A 26,247-nucleotide genomic window follows, 5' to 3' on the forward strand; every position below is an offset into this window, starting at 1 on the left:
GTTGGTGTCTTAGCCATCCACACAGAATGTATAAGCACATAGTGAATTATATAAGACCTGTTGAACATGTTGTCTAATGAGATTCATTTCCTGAACTCACATGAAACCTACGAGGTTTGTTTTGTTTGTTTGCTTTTTGTTGGTTCAAGACAGGGTTTCTCTATGTGTAGCTTTGGTTGTCCTGGAACTATCTCTGTAGACCAGGCTGGCCTCGAACTCACAGAAATCTGCCTGCCTCTGCCTTCCAAGTGTTGGGATAAAAGGTGTGCTTCACTACTGCCCAGCACTTATGAGGTTCTTAAGGGCATCTGGCAAACCATGAAATACTGGCAGCTTTGCTGAAAGGGACAAAGAGAGTTTCAGCTGAAGCAAAAGCATCACAAAATTAAGCAGGCAGGACAAGGCCTGAGCAAAGTACCCATTTGTAGACACATGCTACTATACTACATCCAAGAGGACATATGACCCACAGAGCCAGAGAACAGAGTCCGCAATCAAAGAATCACTCCTCTTTCTGGGGCTCTGATGTTTCACCCTTTTCACCTTTCACTTGGCTGCAACTGGTTTGTATGTTTATATGTTTTGGTTTGCTTTCGGGTTTTTATTTTTGTTTTTTCTTTTTTGCATTTTTCTTTCAGAATAATGGGACATCTGTGTAATCTCGTTCATGACCCAATAATTGTTTGTGACCAGATAATTTGTCATCTAATTTTACAGGCTGCCAGATGTAGAACCAGTTCTGGTCACACTCATACATGGTTCAGATAATTGGGATGATGAAACTCCAAAACAAAAAAGCTGATGAAATTTAGATGGAATTTTGGACTCTGAGGTGATGTGGTGTTAGCTGGAAATGTTTGAAAATATTAAGATGGATGAAATCATTTTTATATGGTATCAGTGTGAATTGTTATATAACAAAGGTTAGACTGAGGTGGGCAAGCTAAAATCCCAAAGATAGGGATTTTATTTATTATGCCTTTTGGGATGGGGATTGATCATTTTAGTCAGGGTCCTCTCTCTTGGTTAGTTTCTTTAGATGTACAGACTTTAGTAGGTTTATCCTATATTATATGTCTATATGAGTGAGTATATACCGTGTGTGTCTTTCTGCTTCTGGGACAGCTCACTCAGGGTGATCCTTTCTGGTCTTCTCATTATTACGTCTTAATAACTCTAACCTGTGAATGAGTAGTATTACACAACAAAGGGGAATTATTGTTACACATGGAGTTAAAGTTATTAAATTACCTGAATTTAAGATTGGCTTTTGCCTTAAGTTGCTTGAGTTTTATGTTAAAATTATATTAGCTGGCTTATTTTTATTTCTCAGGTATACTCCTATGTATCTTTTATTTTCATGCTTTCTGAAAGTTTCTTAGGTGCATACAATCTAATTTTGGTTCTTTATTTGGAATATGATTTATTATATTAATTTTATAAGACACAGTAGATTAGGCCAATGTTGCTTAATTTGAAGTGACAGACATCCTCCATCCTTCTGTCTTATCATCAGTCAATTTACCTTTGAGTACTTCAATCCTTCCTTTCCTGTGCATATAGATGTGGGTGGGCATGTCTACTTCTGATTTTTAGGAAATTTTTCAGAATCACTTTAAAAAGTGGTTTTATGTCTTTCTTTTAAGTATATACATTTTTCAAGTATAACAGTTAGGCAGAAAAGGGCACAAAGTGTGCAAGGCTCAGGGAATTCTAATTAAGTGGAAATACACATACAAACCTTCTCCAAGTAAGGAAATTGAAGGTCGCTTGAGCCCACGAGTCTCCCAGTAGCTATCACACTTCAAAAACGAAGCTGTTCTTCTTTGAAGTGTCACCTGTACCTGTGTGACTTAAATATTATAGTTTATTTATTATCTATTTAAGTCAGCCTATGTGTATGAGATTCATCCTTGTTACTCTAAACAAAACAGTTTTCTCATTTATTTATATGGCTGTAATGTCATTTATTTATCTCTCTTTATGAACTTTTGAGTTAATTATAGGTTAACCCTGACGTTGATTGATAATGTATGTATCAGGGCTTCATAATTTTTTGATTCCTATCTTTTTTTTAAGATTTTTAAAATTTTTATTAATTACGCTTTATTCACTTTGTATTCCCCCGTAAGCCCCTCCAGATCCCACCCTCCCACCCCCTTCTTCACGCATGCCCTTCCTCAAGTCCACTGATAGGAGAGGTCCTTCTCTCCTTCCTTCTGATCTTAGTCTATCAGATCTCATCAGGAGTGGCTGCATTGTCATCTTCTGTGGCCTGGTAAGCCTGCTCTCCCCTCAGGGGGAGGTGATCAAAGAGCAGGCCAATCAGATTATGTCAGGGACAGTCCCTCTTCCCATTACTATGTAACCCACTTGGACACTAAACTGCCATGGGCTACATCTGTGCAGGGGTTCTAGGTTATCTCCATGCATAGTACTTGGTTGGAGTATGAGTCTCTGGGAAGACCCCTATGTTCAAATTTCTGGTTCTGTTGCTCTTCTTGTGGAGTTCCTGTCCTCTCCAGATCTTACTATTTCCCACTTCTTACATAAGATTCCATGCACATTGCCCAACAGTTGGCCATAAGTCTCAAAGTCTGCTTTGATAGTCTGCAGGGTAGAGCCTTTCAGAGGCCCTCCATGGCGGGTTTCTAGCTTTTTTCCTGTTTTCTTCTTCTGATGTCCTTCCTCTTTGCCTTTTGGGATGGGGATTGATCATTTTAGTCAGGGTCCTCTCTCTTGGTTAGTTTCTTTAGATGTACAGATTTTGGTAGGTTTATTCCTATATTACATGTCTATATGAGTGAGTATATACCGTGTGTGTCTTTCTGCTTCTGGGACAGCTCACTCAGGGTGATCCTTTCCGGTCTTCTCATTTATTTATATGGCTGTAATGTCATTTATTTATCTCTCTTTATGAACCTTTGAGTTAATTATAGGTTAACCCTGACTCTGATTGATAATGCATGTATCAGGGCTTCCTAATTTCTGATTCCTATCTTTTTTTTAATATAGAATTTTTTCTCTATCTCTAACTGCTTAATTTTTTTTTCATATACTACATCCCAACCACCGTTTTTCTTCCCTCCACTCTACCAAGGTCTCCTCACATCCCCCTCCCTTTTTCCCCAGATCCACTCCTCCTCCATTTTCCTTCAGAAAAGAGCAGGCAGATATCCCAGGGATAGCAACAGAACATGGCATAACAAGATACAGTAAGACTAGGCATAAACGCGCATATCTGGCCTGGGCAAGGTAATCCAGTAGGAGGAAATGGGTCCCAAAAGCAAGCAAAAGAATCAGAGACACCCCCACTCACTCTTTTAGGAGTCCCACAAAAGCATCAAGCTAATAACCATAACATATGCAGAGGACCTAGATCAGACCCATGCAGGCACTGTCATTGCTGCTTCAGTCTTTGTGAACCCCTATGAGCCCTGCTTAGTTAATTCTGTGGGATGTGTCCTCTTGGTGTTCTCAATCCCTCTGGCTCCTACAATTCTTTCTCTTCCTCTTCCACGGAGTTCCCAGAGTACAATTTGGACTCTCTCTGCTTAATGTTTGGCTGTGGTTCTCTGCATCTGCTCCCATCAGCTGCAGGAGGAAGCCTCCTGATGATGACTGGGCTAGGCACCAATCTAGTGAGTATAGCAGAATATCATTAGGAATCATTTAAAACATTTTTTTTTGTTCTATCCTAGGTCTCTTTGATCCCTCTCACATAAATTTTTACATGACCCCAAGTATACAACTATACAAAACAAGTTTAGGAAAAAAACATTTAGTGATAACAATTTTAAAACAAATTTATTTGAAATCAATTCTCTGGCATATTATACACACAATTTAATCAGCCATTAAAGACAAAAAAGCAAATTTGCATAATAATGATGTAGATATACTTACTCATTGTCACATAAAATTAATCGTGGCTGAATAATTGACTCTGCATGATGAAGAGCTTCTACAATATTTTTCAGATTTAATCAACAATTTTATTTCATAATAATCCATGTAGAAATTACTGCTTTTTAAAAAAATGCAGCACATTAATAGTGATAGGAGTTGGCTTTCTTCCATGGTGTGGGTCTTAGGGTTGGGCCTAGCATTGGATGGGCATTTCCTCAATCTAGAAGAAAGCCAACCCCTATTACTATTAACAATATTCTGTGATGCTTGCCAACAGGAGCCTTCCAGAGTTATCCTCTCAGAGGCTCCATCGGGCAATAGTTGGAACAGATACCGAGACTCACAGCCAAACACTGGGCAAAAGATAGGGAGTCAATGGACCTAGAGGTGACAGAAGCTCCACAAGAAGATAATCAGAGCCAATCAACCAGGGCTCAGAGGGTCCTATGGAGTCTGAAACACCCAAACAATTTTTTAAAAACTCAAATATTTTACTACACTGCAGTTCTAGTGTAGTGAAGGACTGGAGTAGGGAGGGCAAAAAGGTATCCCTGCTGAATAGAAAGGAGACTTTTCTTCTATCTTATAATATAATCTTATATCTTATAATGAAAACAGTTTGCATTTAGGCAGAGGTGGAAATTACCAACATAGTGGATATTCTAAATGCTGCCAGTGCATTCTGTTAAAAATGGTTGATCAGATTAATTAAAATACAAAAGTGACTTCTCTAACAAAAGAAAAGGAGAAGGGGGATGTTGTTTTGGTAATTTAACATTAGCCTGAGGTGGTGACTACAGAGGACTTAACTTTTCTTAGTTTCCATTGAAGTCAACCTGCCATCAGTGAAAAGCAAATTTATTTTTAATTTTATTTTTTTCTTATCAGTTACATTTTATTAACTCTGTATCCCAGCTCTATCCCCCTCCCTCATTCCCTCCCAATCCCACCCTCCCTCCCTCATCTCCACCCTGCCCCTTTCCAAGTCCACTGATTGTCCCCTTTCATCTGATCCTGTTTTATCAGGTATCTTCAGGACTGGCTGCAAAGTCCTCCTCTGTGGCCTAACAGGACTGCTCCTACCTTGGGGGGTGGGGAGGCCAAAGAGCCAGTCATTGAGTTCCTGTTAGAATAGTCCTTGTTCCACTCACTATGGGAAACCAATTGGTTACTGAGCTACCACAGGCTACAACTGAGCAGAGGTTCTAGGATATATCCATACATGGTCCTTGGTTAAATACCAGTCTCAGAAAAGACCCTGTGCCCAGATATATTTGGTCCTTGTGGAGCTCCTATCCTTTCCCCATCAGACTAACTCCCCTTCTTTCTTATGATTCCCTGTACTCTGCCAAAGGTTTGGTCAGGAGTCTTTGCTTTGAAAACACTGCTAGGTAGAGTCTTTCAGATGCCGTCTGCGGTAGACTCCTGTCATACGTTCAATGCACATCCCACCTGTCTTTCTAAATGAGGATTGATCATCTTACCCCATATTCGCTATCTTGATTATTTTTTTAGGTGTATAGATTTCATTATATTTACCATATCTTATGGGTCTATTTAAGTGAGTATATACCGTGTTTGTCTTTCTCCTTCTGGGATATTTCACTCAGAATGATTTTTTCTAGATCCCACCATTTGCCTGCAAATTTCATGATTTCCTCCTTTTTGATTGCTGAGTAGTATTCCATTGTGTAAAAATACTACAATTTCTGTATCCATTCCTCCGTTGATGGACATCTGGGTTGTTTCCAGGTTCTGGCTATTACAAATAAAGCTGGAAAAGCAAATTTTTGACATAGTTACTTCAATATGGTTATGATGTCCTTTTTGTGCTATCATCTTTCAATGTCTTCTGGAATTTGATTTTATAATTACTAATATTTGCAATTAGCCCATATGCAATATTGGAATGAATTTTCAGATTTTCGTATGCTATACTAGCCTCATGAAATGAATCAGAGAGTATTTACTTCAAAACATTTCTGGGTGAGATTATAGAAGATAGTTTTGTAAGTCTTCAAAGGACAGAAAATCACTATCTGGAAAATATAGTAGTTTTTAAGGAAAAACAAGTAATTTTAAGATGCTGTGTTCATTATAATTAGATGTATGAGATTATTCACATTATTCAGAGACTTGAATCTTGAGTCAGGTTTGTTAAAAAGGTTTTCTAGGAAATTGTCTGCTTAGGGTTAAATTGGTACCACAGTAAATCTTTCATAGCATTCCTAATTGTATTTTGAATTTCATATGAATCTTAATTTATATTTTAATTTTATTCTAAATGATTCACATTTGTGCTTTCTTTTTCATCTGCACTAACAATCTCAGGGAGTTGTGAATTTTATAAATTTCATGTTTTTTAAGAAGATTTTTCTTTCAAGCTTTGCTGATCATTTTTAACTTATTACTTCTTGGAGGGTTGGGTTATAGGGTCTCACTAGATAATGTTACCTGGTCGCAAACTTGTGATCTTCAGCTCACACTCACTCACTCAGGTATGGATCCACTATGGCTGACTCTAGCATCTTATGTTTTAGTTCATTTTTTTTAAAAGCTTTCCTCTCTTTCCAACATAAACATTTCTGGTAATAGATAACCTCCTAAGTTCTGCTATGAACATAGTTGGCAAATGTTATTGTTGTGTGCTTGAGCATCTTTCTGATACATGCATCTTGAGGTAACACTATTCCTAATTTTCTGAGAAAGTGTCAGATTAATTTTCAAAGTGATTGTACAAGTTTACATTCCTACCAGTAATGGAGTAGGGTTCCCCTTTGTCCACAACCTCTTATGCATGTGTTGTCACTTGAGTTTTTAATCTTAGCCATTATGATGGGTTTAAGGTGAAATCTCAGGTCATTTTGATTTGATTTTCCTGATGACTAAGAATGGTGATTATTTCTCTAAGTGTTTCACTGCCATTCGATATTTCTCTGTTGAGAATTCTTTGTTTAGCTCTGCACCCTATTTTTTAAATTAGATTAGTTGGTTTGTGGATGTTTAACTTCTTAAGTTCTTTTTATATTCTGGATATTAGCCCTGTCAGATATAGACTTGGTGAAGATCTTTCCCCAGTCTGTAGGCTGTTGTTTTGTCCTGTAAAGCAAAGTGTCCTCTGCTTTACAGAAGCTTTTCAGTAATATGAGATCCCATTTATTGATTACAGATCTTACAGCCTGTGCTGTTGGTGTTCTGTTCAGGAAGTTTTCTCCTGTGCCAATGAGTTCAAGGCACTACCAACAAATTTAGTGTGTCTGGTTTTATGTTAAGTTCTTTGATACACATGGACTTTACTTTTGTGCATGATGATAGATATGGATCTATTTGCATTTTTCTGCAATTAGACATCCAGTTAGACCAGCACCAATTGTTGAAGATGCTATATTTTTTTCCATTGTTTGGTTTTGACTTTTTTCATTAAAAATCAAGTATCCTTAGGTGTATGGGTTTATTTCTGGATCTTTGATTAGATTACATTGATCCACAAGTTTAAAAGAGATCAAGGGGATACAAATCAGAAAGCAAGGAGTTAAAGCATCACTATTTGCAGATGACATGATAGCACACATGTGTGACCTTAAATTTTCTACTGCAGAACTCCTTCAGCTGATAAACACCTTCAGCAAAGTGGCTGAATGCAAAATTAACAAAAAAAAAAAAAGTCAGAAGTCCTCTTGTATACAAAAGACAAAAAGGCTGAGGAAGAAATTAGGGAAACAACACCTTTAATTATAACCACAAAAGATATAAAGTAGCTTGGTATAGCTAGTAAGTAAGTCAAAGACTGGTATGAAAAAGACTTTCAGTCTCTGAAGAAAGAAGTAGAGGAAGACATCAGAAGATAGAAAGATCTCCCATGCTCATGGCTTGGCAGGATTAACATAGGAAAAATTTACTAAAAGCAATCTACAGATTCAATGCAATTCCCATCAAATTACCAACACAATTCTTTACAGACCTTGAATGAACAATTCTCAACTTCATTTGGAATAACAAGAAACCCAGAATTGCTAAAACAATTCTCTACAGTAAAAGATCTTCTGGCGGTATCTCCATCCCTGATCTCAAGCTGTACTACAGAGCAATAGTAACAAAAACTCTATGGTACTGGCATAGAAAAAGAATGGTGGGTCAATGGGATTGAATAGAGACCCTGAAATAAACCCACACAATTATGGACACCTGATTTTTGACAAACATGCAAAACCACACAATGGAAAAAAGACAACATCTTCAACAATTGGTGCTGGCCTAACTGGATGTCTACATGTAGAAAAATGCAAATAGATCCATTTTTATCACCCTGCACAAAACTAAAATCCATGTGGATCAAAGATCTTTATATAAAACCAGACACACTAAACCTGTTAGAATAAAAAGTGGGGTAGAGCCTAGAACTCATTGGCACAGGAAACAACTTCCTGAACAGAACACCAACAGCACAGGTTCTAAGATCAATAATCAATAAATGGGATCTCATGAAACTGGAAAGCTTCTGTAAAGCAAAGAACACTGTAGCCAGAACAAAGCGACAGCCTACAGACTGAAAAAAGGATCTTTACCAACCCTATATCTCACAGAGGGCTAATATCCAGAATATGTAAAGAACTTAAGAAGCTAAACAGCAACAAATCAAGTAACCCAATTAAAAAATAGGGTACAGAGCTAAACAGAGAATTCTTGATAGAAGAACATCAAATGGCAGAGAAACACTTAAAGAAATGCTCACTGTCCTTAGCCATCAGGGAGATGCAAATCAGAACAACCCTGAGATTTCACCTTACATCTATCAGAATGGCTAAGTTAAAAAACTCAAGTGACAACACATACTGGAAAGGATGTGGAGAAAGGGGAACCCTCCTCTATTGCTGGTGGGAATGTATACTTGTACAACCACTTCGGAAATATCTGGCATTTTCTCATACAACTAGGAATAGTGCTTCCTCAAGACCCAGCTATAACACTCCTAAGCATATATCCAAAAGATGTTCAAGTATACAACAAGGATATTTGCTCAACCATGTTTGTAGTAGCTTTATTTGTAATAGCCAGAAGCTGAAAACAACCTAGATGCCTCTCAGTTGAGGAATGGATACAGATTACATAATGGAATATTACTCAGCAATTAAAAACAAGGAAATAATGAAATTTGCAGGCAATTGGTGAGATCTAGAAAAGATCATCCTGAGTGAGGTATCCCAGGAGCAGAAAGACACACGTGATATATACTCACATATAAGTTGATAATAGACATATAATATAGGATCTGCACATCTAATGAGGCTAATTAAGAAGGAGGACTCTGAGTAAGATGCTCAGTCTTCATTCAGAAAAGACATAGTAAGACTTTTTAAAACAAACATTTAATCATTTTGTGAATGTTGTTAGTTTACTCTGCTTGTGTGTATGTATGCACATGCGAGCGCATGTACATGTGTGCATTCATGCATGACAGTGAGCTCACCTTTGTAGGTTTTAATTGACAAACAATTATTGTATAATTGTATATGTTTGGGGGTCCACCATCATATTATGGTACATATATATAGTGCACATATATCTACATACACACACATTGTGATTGATTAAGTGTTTAATGTGCATAATGTACATATCTGTCATCTTACACACTCTTTCATATGAGGGCTCTGAACAATTTTTTACAAGATTTGTGTGTATATGTGTGTCTGTGCTTATGTGAGGTAATGTGTGCCATACAGGAACCTATAGAGGTCAGGAGACATAAAAGCTTGGCCTTTTGGTGAATCCTTTCATATCTAGCATTTAGTCTTGATTTCTCACTGTTTCTAGCCTCTAAGCACCACTTGTTCGAGAAATCACCATATAAATTTATTTGACCAGTGTCTAAGAAACTTGAATAATTAAAAAAAAATTACTTCAAATGACAAAAAAATCTGAACTCACTTGGCCTTTTAGAATGTATTAACAAGCCATATGACTGTTGACCCCAAACTAGTAAGGAAATTTTCTTTCTTTTAACAGTAGGACCTAGAAATGTGAGTTTAGAATAAGCTGTACTGTGTCTGTTAGGGGAATTCATTAATGAAGTTACTAAACCATTGGATTTGCTTTTAGAAACCCACAAATTGATGTGCTTTGACCTTTTGTTCAAGTCAGAAAAAGAAATCTGTTTTACAAAGAACTTAAAGAGATGCTGACAGGCTTATTGCCATCTAAGAGCATTAAAAAGTGGCCCTTGAAAATCAGTCCTCTGTGATAACTGCTGACTTCCCTGAAATGTAGACTTGATAAGCTCTAGCTTAGTCCTTCTTTCTACCACCCTCATCCATTCCTTCCTCCCACCTTCCTCTCCTCCCTCAATCCTTTCCTTTCTTCTTCCCTTCCTCATACAAGTCACCTATAAGCAAAAGTTAGTTTCTGTTGTAACTTTTAAAAAATGTGTCCCTGTTGCCTAACACCCCTGATGGGTGAGGTTTTCATATCAGATCCCACAATGGCCCTGTCCAGCTACAGTCAGGAAGATGCTAGTACTCTCACAACTCAGCCATAGTTCATTTACTCTCTTCTTGCATCTTCAACCCCCCTGGCCTATTGTCGCCCATGCTGCCCATCATCCATGCCTCCATGCATGTTCACATGCTTCTTTTACATGTGACAATGTCAATTGAGGCCCAGATAGCACTACAAACAGAAGACTATTTCTATGTCACTATAAGGGCAGAAACATCTCACTATGAGACAGCTCAGGGTGACATCCCACGTGCCTCACCATGAAAATTTGGAAACTATATTCTGAGATACTGCCATATGTTCCCAAGCCCATCTTGTGCTATGGGAATCTCCTATGAGTGCTCAGGACTTACCAAGGTCTAGTGTTTTTTCTTTCAAAGTTGCCTCCTGACTACTCAGAGCTTTCCTCAATCTAAAATATACCCTTTTTCATCCCATCACATGAGTCTGGAACCCTCTACTTGACCTACATTACAATGTAGTCATTCTTTAGAATTATCACCTTCCTATTTCTTCCCCTGCTGTCCTGCACATGGAGATAAATATCTGATGGTTTTCATTTGATCCAAGATTTGCTATGTCTTTGGGCACATAAGATCCAAGATATGCTATGTCTTTGGGCACATGGGATGTTTAAGAAACATCCATGTTTCTTAAAATAGTTCTAGAAGGGAGTTAGACTTCTTTGACCCTGTTTTAATCTTGTTTTTTTGGTTCTGTCAAGCAGGATTGAGCTAAGGAGCAAGTTTTCCTCAGTATTCAGAGAATACTACACAGAAATATAAAGTTTTCTATTCTGAAAATACTTACTGTTCCTAGCCCTGGAGTCTGTGTTATCCACATGCCAGTCCTTTGAAGTCTTTTGGATGGTTATTTTCTCACCCCAAGAACTTTTTAAATTTTTTTATTTTTATTAATTACACTTTATTCACTTTGTATTCCCCCATAAGCCCCTCCATCCTCTCTTCCTGATTCCACCCTTCCTCCCCCTTCTTCACGCATGCCCCTCCCCAAGTCCACTGGGGACCTTACCTTAAGAACTTTTAACATTCATTTAGGCACGGTGTGGAGGGAGATGTATTCCATGCTGTTCTCCTAATAGTTCTGTCTTCTCCAGTGTTTTTAGATGAGATATTTGACCACATTGGTGTTGACAGACTTGCAGCTCATCTTAGCAAATCAAGTAGGTGGAAGAGATGCTTCTCACCTTATTTTCTTGAATCAAGATCTGGAAACATCTAAGCAGTAAATGTAAAAATAAAAGTAGGTCTTATCTTATTTTTTTTGTTCAATGAATGGGTGAATGTATTTATTTTGATAAAACTCTAGTGACTTACAACAGTCTAAATGATCAAACTTATTTTATTTCCCAACACCTCACATAAATTACATGATGATACATTTCTTCAACCTCTATGAATATGCTTCTTCGTATTGTAAATTATAGACTCTTATGTTTGTTTGTATGTGTGTGCAGTGTATGTGCTCATGAGAATGTGTGCATGTGTATGTGTGTATGTATATGTAGGCTAGAGAACAATTATGTTGTTCCTCAAATTCACCTAGTATTTCACCTAATTTTTTCTTAGACAGAGTCTCTTATTGGCCTGGAATTTGCTAAGTAGGCTGGATGTCTAGTCAGCAAGCTCCATGGATTCTTCTGTCTCCATCTCTCCAGTTCTGGGACTGCAAGCCTGTATCACTACTCCCATTTTTTTTTCATGGTTTCTGGAGCTCTCACTTTGCTGACTGAGGTATCTTCTCACTCCTAGATGTGTTCTGATGATACTGTTTTATCCTGTTCTTCTTCTGGTTTTCATAGCTAAATTAACAAGCTATAGGTTCAGTGAGAGACCCTGGCCTAAAATCCTTAGAATATTTTAAAGTAGTTATAATTTTATTAATTCAAGAATACAGTTTCTTGAATTAATAACACTTTAATAATTTGTTTGCCATAAAAATTGAAATTTAATAAAATATATTATCTAAAATATTTGTATGTTTAAAGAACATTAATATGTTTTATAAATTTCATTGTTTAGTATTCATTTCTTGCAAAAGTAATATCTGTGAAACTTGTATGAAGTTGCTAATAGACTTTGAAGAAACAGCATTTTTCTGTCAGTAATGTCAGGATTTGTTTGGTAGAAGAAATCATATAATTGTTCAAGTTTTTTGGTTGTTTATCAAGACAGGATTTCTCTGTGCAGTCTTGGCTGGACTCACTTTGTATACCAGACTGTCCTTGAACTCACAGAGAACCAACTGCCTCTGCCTCCCCAAGTTCTGGGATTACAGGTGTGCACCACCAAACCTGGGTAATTATTCACATTTTAAACATGAAATTTCACAGGGAAGAGGATGATGGTTTGGTGGGAAGAGAATAACATATTGAAGAATTGCTGAATAAAAATTTTGAGAGTGGAGGGGGGCTGGGGAGATGTCTCAGTCAGTAAAGTGCTTGCCAAACTAGCATGAGGACCTTAGTTTGATCTCTAGCACCCATGTAAGAAGAGCCAGGTGCCTGCAATCCCAACACTGAGGCTTCCTGGAGCTCACTGGCTGGCTAGCATATTCAAACTGATATGTTCCAGTGAGAGACCACAGTTCAAAAAATAAGTTAGGGGACAAAGGAAGACTTTTAATGTCGCTTTCCAGGATTCACATGCAAACACATACACATGTAAGCACATGGACATATAGACACACATATGCACACATCAAATAACTGAAAACAAACAAACAAACAAAAAACTGGGAATTCTTGTAGTTTTTTGAGAAATCCTTAAGGAATTGAGTTTTCTTTTAGACTCTTATATTCAAATCCCAGATAGGGAAAGAAACTCCTCATTAGGAAGCAATTGATACAGAAGTGCCAGAGGCTGTAAATGTGCCTTGTAGAGTCCAGTGATGTCTGCAACAGCGTCATCACCTCTACCAGCAGGCTGAATGCACTCCCAACACATCAGGGGTGACCAGGTGATAGAAGTCATCTCAGATCAAGTACAATTCACAGCAGAAGACATGCTGCTGGCTTCCTATTAAAACATACTTCATAGATAATCCACCAAGAAATGTTGTCACCCAAAATCCTAACACAACTAAATAGGAAATTTACTTTAACCTTCTGTATACCTTGCAAGTGTATTTGGCAAGGAATATACAGATAAAATAGTTTAAAGTATAAAAATGAAGACTTACCAGTGTTTCTAAATAAACTGTTTTATTAATTTTTTTATATGTGCTAGGAGTGGTGGTGCACACCTTGGATTGCAGAGGAGGCACATAGATCTCTATGAGGTCAAGGCTGGCCTAGTAGTAAGTTCCAGGTCAGTGAAGGCTGCTTAATGAGACCCTGTTTGTTTTGTTTTTATTTATTTGTTTGGTCGGTTGGTTTTGGATTTTTTTTTCTTTTGGTCAACAACAATAAAAGTTCCTTGTACATTATTGGTAGCAGATTTAAGCTCACATATAATACTCCAACCATTTACCACTTAAATTGATATCCAACCAGTAATCTTGTCTGAAAGGCTTTGCTACCACATTCTCTTTTGCTTTTATGACCTCTTGAATATAACACCAGCTGTAATTTTTGGAAGGGGAGCCATCTTTAGTATGGGTGAAAATCTTCAACTCGTGATCAAAGATGTAGGATACTTACCACTGTAGTTTCTGTTTTCTTCTTTAAGTTCTCCATTTCCAGGAGTGGTGGTGCACACCTTGAATTGCAGTATGTGTTATCCTTATTATTTCTACTTCCATCTTCAGATCTTGAACCATTTTATTGATTTCCTTCACCTGTTTGTTTGATTGCCTGCATTTCTTTAAATAATTTCTTTAATGATTTGTTTAATTCCTTTACCTGTTTTTTTTTTTTTTCGAGAACCTTAAAGTCCAGAGATCTGGTTGATCTCCCTAGGGAGATGGGTTGAGCTTTGGAACATCTCAATTCTTCTCAGATGTATGATCCTGTGTACCAACTGAATTCCTCAGAAGCCCAACAGCTCTCCTCTCACAAGCAAAAGTCCCAGAGACAGCTGCTCTGCCACTGTCTTTCTTGCTCTGAGTTTAATGAGCTGGAGCATCCCAGACACTGCTCAGACACAGTGCTTGCTGAGCATAGCCCTCTTGGAGAATCTGTGAGCCAGAGGTCTGGTTGGTCTCCCTAGGGAGATGGATTAAGCTTTGGAGCAGTGTCTTGGGTTATTTCTCTAGCTCCCAGGTGACAGGAGGCCTGAGGTTGGAGCCTGGCCCTGGTACTCAGAAGGTATTCACAGGATGTATGAGAATGGCTAGAGATGAAATGAAGAGCCAACAGGAACCCAGGAACTTTTCTGGATGACCTGAGGTTAAATCTGCTTATTTCCCTTACCATGGATTCTCTTCTAACCTGGGAAACACAAGTGCTGGTGTTTGGGGGCCCACATTTTGGTTTGTAGGTTGCTATGCAATCACTGCTGTCCTACTGATTAGATACAGTGCATGATTGGCATTGCCATTTTCGATCTTCTCCTTTAATTCAAATCTTAACTCTAGGTAGAAGTCCTGGAAGGTCTAACTGGTTTCAATTTGCTCTGCTTTTGAACATGACATGAAATATGGTTCAAATCTTTTGATGTTGTGGATGTAGTGAAGATGTAAATATGAATTATTAGTATGAAGTTAATGTATTCCTATTGCCTTTCTTCATGATTTGCATTTATTTTCAGCAGACAATTAATTCAATGTGCATTTAAAGAGTATGCCTTTTCTAGTAGATTGAACGAAAAGAAAGGTGAATAAGTCGTCTGTATGCCACACTCCCTTGCTCCAGCTGCGTAGACTGTCTCTTCCAGAGAACACTGGCCTCTCTCCTCACTCTTTACCTGACTAATGCTGACTCCTTAGGTCAGATATAACCTTCTTACAGAAGTCCACACCCCCACACAGGGAGTCACACACTCACAAACATATAAACACACTCATAGAGACATAGACTCATATATAAACACACAAACATACACAGAAAGAGAGATATATATATACAGTCACATACTAACACACACATAAACAAAGAAAGATAGAAATATAGATACACAAAGACACACATATAGACATACGCCCACACCCACACACAGAGAGACACACAGACACATACTCATACACACCTCCTCATTTATTTATTTTATTATTAATTACACTTTATTCACTTTGTATCTTCCCATAAGTGCCTCCCTCCTCCCCTCCTGATCCCTCCCTTCTTCATGCATGCCCTTCCCCAAGTCCACTGATAGGGGAGGTCCTCTTCTCCTTCCTTCTGATCTTAGTCTATCAGATCACATCAGGAGTGGCTGCATTGTCATCTTCTGTGGCCTGGTAAGGCTGCTCCCCCCTCAGGGGGAGGTGATCAAAGAGCAGGCCAATCAGATTAACACACCACTCTTTCTCTCTCTCTCTCTCTCTCTCTCTCTCTCTCTCTTTCACACACACACACACACACACACACACAGGCATACCATACTGCTCTCCCAAGCTGGCCCTCATGGTGATGCTTAACCTCATAGGATTTGTAATTCTTAACCTCATAGGATTTGTAATTCTTGTTAAATATGTGGTTTTATATTTAAAAACCTTTTTATTTAAATTACCTTTAAATATATAACAGAAATATGTGATAAAAAAGTAGGCAAGAAATAATGTATCTTCTTCTCAGCTAAAGACAAGCATCATGATGACCATGATGTAAATGCACCTAAAAGAAAGAAGTGTGTGCAGGGCTAGGAAGTATCTCCCCTTGTGGTGTAGAAACATGTTGACATGCTCTGGTTTGGTTAGGATACAACCAAAGGTTGTATTAAAGTTCTTTAAATTCAGCAGCAGATTTTCTGTCCTATTCTCTATCACAACTAGATCTGTAGAAAACTTAGCTCACAGTGGTTCACTAGGAAGCTCTAGAGAGGAACTGAACCAATTAGCTCAGTGAAGGAGATAACACATTTTCCCAGGTATTAAAGGTGAGCTGTCTTCAGGTAAATGCATTCAACCCAGCTCCCTTAAAATCATACAAGACACTTTCTATAGCAGAGACTATATCATTACATTTTATTAACTTCAGGGAGCCACACTGTGTGTCTGTGCTTAGGGACAAATCTACTCTATGGCCAAGATGGTCTTAACATGCCCATTAGATTTACTAAGCTTTGTGGCAGGTCCCGACTTCCTTTAGTCACACATTATTTTGGCAAACTTGTACTTGTATATTATTTTGTTGCCTCTTTGAGATGTAAATCTCTCAACTGCTTGCCAGTTTTTATAACCTTAGGATATCCTTCTTTCTGGGTCTGAGAGGATCTTTTTGAAATGTATGTAGAACTTTGCTTCCCAGTTTCTATGAGAAGTTATAAACTAATTTATATAAGTGAAAATAAACAAATCCAGATGGCCTAGTCATCAAGACTAACCTCCCATTGCTGCCCTACAGTATTTTCCCAGTGTTTCTCTTGGCACTTAAAAACCTAATTTCTTTTGTTTCTGTCCAGTTGAGTTCAGTGTCTTTCACATATCATAATAATCTTGAATTAAGTACATTTTTTTGTAATGGTCATTTTATGAGAATCAATCTACAGATTCAATGAAAGTCTTATAAAAATTCCAACACAAGTCTTTACAAACCTTGAAGGAACAATTCTCAATTTCATATGGAAAAACAAAAAACTCAAGATAGCTAAAACATTACTGTACAATAAAAGAACTTCTGGAGAAAACTCCATCCCTGACTTCAAGCTGTTCTACAGAGCAATAGTAATAAAAACTGCATGATATTGGCATAGAAATTCACTGGTTGATCAATAAAATAAAATTGAAGACACAGAAGTAAACACACACACACAAAACCTACTGACACTTGATTTTTGACAAAGAAGCCAAAACTATACAATGGAACAAAGAAAGCATCTTCAGTAAATGGTGCTGGTCTAACTGGATTTTTGCATATAGAAGAAGTAAAATAGATCTACATTTATCATCTTGCACAAAATTTAAATCCAAATGTCTTAAAGACTTCAGCATAAAACCAGATACACTAAATCTGATAGAAGAGGAAGTGGGGAAGAACCTTGACTACATCAGCACAGGAGACAATTTCCTGAACACTAAGCTAAACAATAAACAAACTAAGATAAACAAGTTAAACAATAAATGGGACCTCATGAAAAAAATTGAAAAGTTTCTGCAAGACAAAGGATACCATCAATAGTACAAATGGCAGCCTATAGATTGGGAACAGATCTTTAGCAATCTTAGATTTAACAGAGGGATGATATCTGAAATATATAAAGAACTCAATAAATTAAACAGCAACAAACCAAACAGTCCTGTTAAAAAATAGAATACAGAGATAAAGAGAATTCTCAACAGAGGAATCTCTAATGGCCAAGAAGCACTTAAAGAAATGCTTGACGTCTCATCAGAGAAATGCAAATCAAAACAGTTCTGTTATTTCATCTTACACCTATCAGACAGCTCATGCTGGCAATGATATGGAGTACTGAGAACACTCCTCCATTGCTGGTGGGAGTGAAAACTTGTACAACCAATTTGCAAAACAATTTGGCAATTTCTCAGAAAACTGGTAATAGTTCTACCTCAAAACACAGCTATACCACTCCTGAGCATAAACCCTAAAGATGTTCCACAAGAACACTTGCTCAAGTATGTTCATAGAAGCTATATTTGTAATAGCCAGAAACTGGAAATAACCTAGATGTCCCTCAACTAAAGAATGGATAAAATATGGCACATTTATACAATGGAATATTACTCATTACTTATTAATATTACTTATTAAAACAATAACATTATGAAATTTACAGACAAATATATGGAACTAGAAAAGATTATCCTGAGTGAGATAATCCAGACCCAGAAAGACCAACATGGTATATACTCACTTATCAGTGGATTTTAGCCATAAAGTACAGGATAAGCATACTACAATCCATAGACACAAAAAAGCTAAGTAACAAGGATGGCTCAAGGGAGAGTGTTTGACTATCACTCAGAAGGGAAAATAAAATAGACATCTGAAGCAGATGGGGGGAGGGAACTGGGTGTGAGAGAGGGTGGAACTTGGAACAGAAGGGATTAAGTATGTGGCAGATAGAGGGAGAGAGAACTGGAATTAGTGGTAGGGGAGTACCTCTGGGACAAGCTACAAATCTAGAATAATGGGAGCTTCTAGAATCTATAAGGGTGAACTTAGCTAATAGGAGATACGGAACATGAAATAGTCACCTCCTGCTCAATTCCTATCCAGAAAGGCAAAGAGGCTGGACATCAGAAGAAGGAGAAAAGAGGGAACAAGTCAGGAGCCTTACATAGGACCTCTGAAAAGCTCTGCCCTGCAAACAATCAATGTAGATGCTGAGACTTATGGGCAACCTTTGGGCAGAGTGCAGGGAATCTTAGGAAAGAAATGAGAAACAGTAAGATCTGGAGAGGACAGGAACTCCACAAGGAGAGAAACTGAACCAAAAAATCTGAGCACAGAGGTCTTGCCTGAGACTGCTATTCCAACCAAGGACTATGCATGGAGATAACCTAAGACCCCTGCACAGATATAGCCCATGGCAGTTCAGTATCCAAGTGGGTTCCATTGTAATAAGAAGATGGACTGTCTCTGACATGAACTGATTGGCCTGCTCTTTAATTACCTCCCCCTGAGGGGGAAGCAGCATTATCAGGCCACAGAAGAAGACAACTCAGCCACTCCTGATGAGACCTAATTGACTAGGATCAGAAGGAAGGAAAAGAGGTCCTCCTCTATAGGTGAACTTGGGGAGGGGCATGCATGCAAAAGGTGGAGGAAGGAAGGGAGGGATTGGGATGGGAGGAGGGAGGGAACCACGGGGAGGATACAAAGTGAATAAAGTGTAATTAATAAAGAAAAAATAATAATAAAAGAAATAGTCACCTCCTGTAACTTGGCAAGACTTTCAGTGGAGGGATGAGGATAGCAATCCAGCCACAAAGCCATGAACTCACAATTTATTTGTGCCTATTAAAGGGTAAATGATAAAGAGGGAGCAGGAAGTGAGGAAATAGCCAATGAATGACTGGCCCAACTTGAGTCCATGCTATAAGTGCCCACCCGATACTATTAATATTTTTCTGTACTTGCAGACAGGAGCCTACCATAACTGATATCTGACAGGCTTCACCCAGCAGCTTATGGAAACAGAGACCCACAGTCAAACATTAGGCAGAGCTTGGATAATCTTATGCAAGAGGGAGAGGAAGGATTGAAAGAGCCAGAGAGGTCAAGGACACTACAAGAAAACCTATAAAAATCAACTTAACCTGGGCCCATAGGGGCCCACAGAAACTGAACCACCAACTAAAAAACATCCATGGGACATACCTAGGCTCCCTACACTTATGTAACAGATGTACAGCTTGTTCCTCATGTGGGACCTCTAACAGCAAGAGCACATAGTCTGTCTCTGACTCTGTTGTCTGTCTTTGGATCCTGTTCCCTTAATTGAACTGCCTTGTTTACCCTCAATAGAAGAAAATGCACACAGTCCTGCTACATCTTGATATGCCAAGGCAGGTTTATATCCATGAGAGGTCTTCCTTTCTCTGAGGGAAAGGCAGGGGGTACATGGGAGGGTTAGGGAAGGAGAGGAACTCAGAAGAGAGGAGGAAGGGGAAGTTCAATTGGGATGTAAAGATAATTAATTAATTAATTAATTAAAAGGGACATCTTATGGTGTGCTCAGCTTTTGGTACCATATTTCAGTGACACCATCTTAGCCTAGCTCATATAAACACTTGAATTTTCTAGATACTCATGGAAGATGAGAATGTCCTAGAAGATGAGCACACTTTAAAAACCCAACCCTGTAGATGAAATATCAGTGGCTTCCGCTTAGTGAGTAGGATGACTCTTTTATATTTGAAAGTGAGATGTTTTTCCATAGATGTTATTATTTGGGGAAAGCACTGAGAAAATATTCTGGGCACTTCTGTGGAAGCCAAATGAGAATAATTTCCCAGGAGCAAACACTTCTAAATTAATGTTACTTCACAACATACAACCCCTTGTAATGTTTTGATTATAATGTTGAAATTGCATTTGTTGAGAACACAGCACACAAAGATCCTTGCACCTACAGATCTCCAGCAAGACCAGGGTTGTTAAACCTGCAGGATTATTTTTCAAATGGCAAAGATGTACAGCTTTGTCACCGGCCAGCAGTGACACCTGAATACCACCTGAGAGAGGGCTGGGGTTGAGAGAGAGAGAGAGAGAGAGAGAGAGAGAGAGAGCGACACAGAGAAGGACACCAAGTCTACATGCTGATTCAGGTGTCGATTTAATGGACATCAGGTTAACACTTAACTAGGCAAAAAAGTACAAGCAGTTTCTCATGTAGGAGCTTTACTTGGTCAAAAGATAGGAGAGCTCACTCAAGGTTACAGAGAGCCTGGTGTCTGGTTACTATGAGTGCACAGAGTTTCTCAGGGTCAGAGCAGTCCGCTGTAGGACCACCAAGGTCAGTTTATTAGAAACTGGACTTTGGAAAATAGCCAAAGCCGAGAGGCTGAATTCCACTGCTCAGATGCCATTAACTCCAAATGTGCCATTAACTCCAAAAAGGAAGCCACAATTCCTCCCTTTCGAATTAAAACAAAGGGACCGTGCCTGTCTTAGGTGGGTGTGATTCCTGATAAATATCTTCCTGTCATGGGAGAATACCGCTTATAGGGGGATTTCCGTGTCTTAGGTTGGTAAATATCCGATCACCCATCATTGATTAACCGGCCCATCACACAGGAAAGGAGAGGTTAAAGCTGACATTTGAGCTGGGCAAGCCAAGCCCTTACCTGGGGCGAGGGAGTCACAGCATGCTGCTGTTTCAATGGCATTAAATCTAGCTTGGCGCTGTTGAGCTAAGTGGACACATCTGGCAATAACAAAGGTGAATAGTACCAGACCAGCCAAACAAAGGTGTGCTAACATGTACAGGGAGAACAAGAGGGAGATTTACACAATCTAAGGCCTAAAAGTATAATTTAGCCTTCACTGGATGAATCAGCTGCAGCAGGATCAGCAATATCGTCACTTGGAGAATGATCTTGTACCTTGAAGTAATCCACTTGTTGCACCAGTCTCTCTGGCAACCATCAAGCAGCCTCTTTAACCTGCAAAAAAACCACAAACATATCCTCGTCCCCAAATTAAAATGCGGTCGGGTCCATGACTTGTATTATTCAAGGGATCCCTCCATTTAACCATGGAGGTTTTAGGGTGCCAAAAATGTTTAGCTGCAGATTTGCCATGTTTGTCCTAAGTTAAAAAATTTAAATTGAGCTCTGGATGAACAAGGAGGACATAATTCATCTTTTTTGTCTTTTGTAAATATACCTTAATGGTGGCATGGGCATGTTTAACCATGACTTAGCCCATAGGATTATAAGGAATACCTGTTACATGCTTAATATTTAATTTTTTACAAAAAAATAATTGAAAGGGCTTGTTGGTATAAGCTGTTCCATTATCAGTCTTAATTTGGTGTGGCAATCCAAGAACAGCTAATGCAGCCAAAGAATGATCTATAATATGGCATGCAGCTTCTCTAGAATGCAAGGTAGCAAAAATAAATCTTGTACAGGTATTAATTGTTACATCAATAAATTTTAATTTTTTAAATTTTATAAAATGAGTCACATCCATTTGCTATAGCTGACATGGGGTCAGCTTTCAGGGGTTAACCCCAAGATGAGGTACTGGACAGAAAACATTACAATTGTTATAATTTTTTAACAATTTTTTTTGGCTTGTTTTTTGGTAAGGCCATAAGTTAAACATAAATCTTTCTGGTTTTTCATTCTCACCTCTTCACAGTTTGTTTCACTGAGAAGACCACCTGCAGGGTTCTCCTCATGCACTGCATACTTCTTATGAAGAACCAGAACACTTGGGCTTTATTGTATCTGGTGTGGACAGTGATTATGAGATGTTTTTATTATTTAGCATTAGGAGAACTAGAGATGGGAGCCAGATTGCCTAGACCCAACAAAACTTTGTGTAATTTCTGAAAAGTATTTCATCTGTTCATGAAAGTGATTAACAAAAAAATCTTCTGACTAAGAATGGCTCAGTGAACTTTATCTGTAGCTTCTGATAATATCATCATTGTTATCATACTTTTTCCTATGCAGATAGAGAAGCAGGAGGTTTTCTTTCCATAGCTTGCTCCTTCCTCATAAAAGGGACCCCCACTAACAGGTGGTTATAGTGCCTTAAATTAGACTTTAACTTCTCTGGATAGCTTTGCTTGTTGATATTTTTTTTAAACTCATTTGTGAGACATTGTCTTCTTTCTTTACCCTGATCCCTATATTGTTTTAGTGACGGCTGGGCAGACAGAGATGAAGTTATTGAAGGCTATGAGGTTGAAGCCAATGGAGGAATCACGATAAAGCTCCAGTCTCCAGAGGTTAGGTCATTTGATGACTACTTCCTAAAGCTGAGGCTGGACACCAACACGAGAAACCCTTGGTTCCCTGAATTCTGGCAACATCGCTTCCAGTGTCGCCTACCTGGACATCTCTTAGAAAACCCCAACTTCAAAAAAATCTGCACAGGTAACTGTTGATAAAGTAACAAGCTGTTAAGGGAACAGGATCTAAATGGGGAAAAATAAAAGCTTAGCTTATAACATAGCTTAAATAAAATGAATGTATATATTCCCCTCCCACCATAAATTTATGTTCATGTACTTTAAGAAGGCTGGTCTCCACAGAAAGAGCTAATAAAGTAAATGACAAGCAAACAGAACAATCAGACATCTAGTATTTGAGCTAGAGAGAAGAGGTGTTGGTAGCCACAGGCACATATATGCGACATTTATTTGGTCCTTTCCTCTGTGACTGCTCTAATATATGGGTCAGGAGAGGTGTGGGTGGCATGATCTTAGGCTACACAACCAATATGATGTTTGTGGGCACAGGAGCCAAGATTTTGTATGTCAGCGAGATGGTAGCTTACAGCTAGAAGGCTGCTGCTTGAGCACTGCTCACTCAAGACAGCAGGAATGGTAGCATGTCTTTCCTGTAGGGCTTGGTGGACCCTAGGGATTACTTACCTTACATTCCATATCACTTCAGCTATTAAGGGAATTATCATTTTTGCATAAAGATATTGCTGCCTCCTGTCATTGTCCAGTATGATCTATGAGGCAGAAGCAAATAAATTGTCTCTGCCCTGTCATAGTGCCACTCCAAGTCAATTGTTGATACCAAGCTGATATAGCATAAGGATTTTCCCACAATGATGGATTGTACTCGACGAATGGCCTCATTTTATTGCCTAACAAAGGTGTGGGTTTTCTGGGTTTAGGCTAGCAGATAATTAGAACAGCACAGAAATTAATTATTCATATCACATGCATGTATAGAATTTGTACATAAAAGCAATTGGAGACAAAAGGGTATCATCTATGAGGCATAACCTGTAAGCATGTATTCTCTTGGGATAAATCAAAGTGAAACAGGTAAATAACCCAATACAATGAGTTTTTACAAGACAGGCTAACAACTATATTTATTACATGGAATAGTCTATTTTTAATAAATGCTTATATTTGGTGTAAGAACATTTTATAATGGTGATATATGTAAAGAGTAAGGCAGGTCTAACATTTGACTTTTCTTTTTTCTAAAATAGACTCATGGAGGGTAATAACTCCATAAGTCCTGTAAATTGTCTCAGCACTTCCTAATTTACATACCCAATATATTTAGGATGGCCAGTGGCAGTACTTTTCTGTAGTAAACAGAAACAATAGAATTAGTGCCCGTGTCTCTCAGTTAGAACAATGCCTGAATCTTTTTAATTGGCACCTAATGCTGTATTACCTTTCACTGTTATAAGAAATGCTTTCTTACTTACTTACTTTTTAACATCCACGAAGACAGGTCTTGAATCTCTGAATGCTTAGGCTATTCCTAACTAAAGAATCATTTAACTTACATTTTCTTAAGTTATGGAAATGCTTTTCTTGTCTTTAAAAGAAAGGCTGAAGAATATTATTTTAATATAAAATATATTTCTTTCAATTAATAAATGTTTAGTAAATACCTACTACATGGAAGGGCTTTACAACTTAATTTAAGAAGTTAGACTGAAGAAGAGACTGAGGAGGAAGGTGGAGAAGGAACAACAGTAGAGAAGGAGAAGCTCAGCAGCAGCAGAGGAAGGGTGTGATCATATGAGCTATGGCAAAGGTAAGAACCAATGGAATGGGAGAATTACAATTTAGAAAGGACAAGCAGAAAAACCTTCACTTGGAAGATAGCTACAGATGTGAAAGTGGGGGGGGTGTCACTTGTGTTAACATTAGGCACAAACTTCCCTAGAAGAAGGAAGAGCACATGAAAATAAGAACAAACACTAGCCTGGTAGGTCAGCAGCGAAGCCCAGGTTGTTGGAACCAATGAGACAAGCATGGAGGAAAGAGAGAAGGACCCAACAAAAGGAATTACTGAGGAGGTCCTGACAGTGCAGCTGAGAGTATGGGGACTAGACCACAGCAATGGGGAGAATATGGAGAATCACTTCTGAGTTGATCCTGAATGAGCTAAAGAGATTGGCTGACAGACTGCCAATAGATTCTACTTTGAGGAGCTGGATATCACTGAACAAGACCTTCAGAAATGACAGGAATCTGTCAGTTTGGGATCACACAATAAAAGTAGATCGACTCCCTGAACCCTTTCCAAGTCCACTGATAGGGGAGGTCCTCTTCCCCTTCCATCTGACCCTAGCTTATCAGGTATCTTCAGGTCTGGCTGACATGTCCTCCTCTGTGGAAAGGGGCAGAGAGGAGATGAGGGAGGGAGGGTAGGATTGGGAGGGAGCTACTGCTGGGATACAAAGTAAATAACCTATGATTAATATAAAAAAAATAAACATTATTAAAAAAATTTAAAAAAGCATAGTTATAGAGGGAGGGGGATACAGCCAGGATACAAAGTGAATAAATTGTAATACACAATTAAATAAATTAATTAATTTAAAAAACAAACAAAAAAAGTGGATAGACTTGTAGTTGTCAACTTCAGTCAGAGTATTCAACAAGTCATACTAAATACTAACTTGTGAATTACTTTAAAATAACTAGGAAGAAAATTAAATTTGCATTTATCGTGTCAGTAGACTAGAACACAGTATAGAACAGTGCTGAGAAGTAGAGCTTTGTACAGTAGTGGAAATCTTCTCTCTCTTTGGTGTTCACTAAGGGTTGCTTCTAGCCACATGTGGCTATTGACACATAACAATGACTTGTGAGACAGAGGAACAAAAAATAAGTTTCATTTGCCTTTAGTTAATTTTAATTTAAGCTTGTTTAGGGCACATGTGTCTGTTATATTTGATAGTGCTAATTAACTGTGTCAAGAAGGAACGTACCATAAAGGCTCAGGCTTCTAATTCCAGCATTCAGTAATCTGAGGCAGAAAGATTGAGAGTTTAAAGCCAGCTTGGGCTACATAGTGAGACACTGTCTTAAAAATAAGACAAATCACACACCTTTAATCTCAGTGCTTGCAAGGCAGAAGCAGGTGAATCTCTGTGAGTTTGAGGCCATTCTGGTCTGCAAAATGAGTTACAGAACAAGAGATATACAGAAAAACTGTGTCTCAAAAACAAACAAACAAACAAAGACAAATTGAGGCTTGACATTCAGCAGTTAAGACACTTTTTCTGCAATTGTGAAGACCAAAGTTCAAATTCCAGAATTCAAATTATAAACTGAGTACCCCTACAAATGATCACAACTCAAGCTCTGAGTGGGATCT

The 26,247-nt window shown here is 38.3% G+C and overlaps 1 protein-coding gene across 4 annotated transcripts in view; it reads left to right on the forward strand.

Moving 5' to 3' along the window:
- Grm1 (glutamate metabotropic receptor 1) overlaps positions 1 to 26,247 on the forward strand; it is a 607,848-nt gene that overhangs the window by 362,108 nt on the left and 219,493 nt on the right. For all 4 annotated transcript variants that reach the window (XM_055629123.1, XM_055629124.1, XM_055629122.1 and 1 more), the window contains exon 4: positions 22,799 to 23,034. In XM_055629123.1, coding sequence (XP_055485098.1) covers positions 22,799 to 23,034 — 236 coding nt within the window. The remainder of the gene's footprint in view (positions 1 to 22,798; positions 23,035 to 26,247) is intronic.

This window comes from Psammomys obesus, unplaced genomic scaffold (genome assembly GCF_907164565.1).
Source record: "Psammomys obesus unplaced genomic scaffold, mPsaObe1.curated_primary_1811, whole genome shotgun sequence".
Taxonomy (NCBI): domain Eukaryota; kingdom Metazoa; phylum Chordata; class Mammalia; order Rodentia; family Muridae; genus Psammomys; species Psammomys obesus.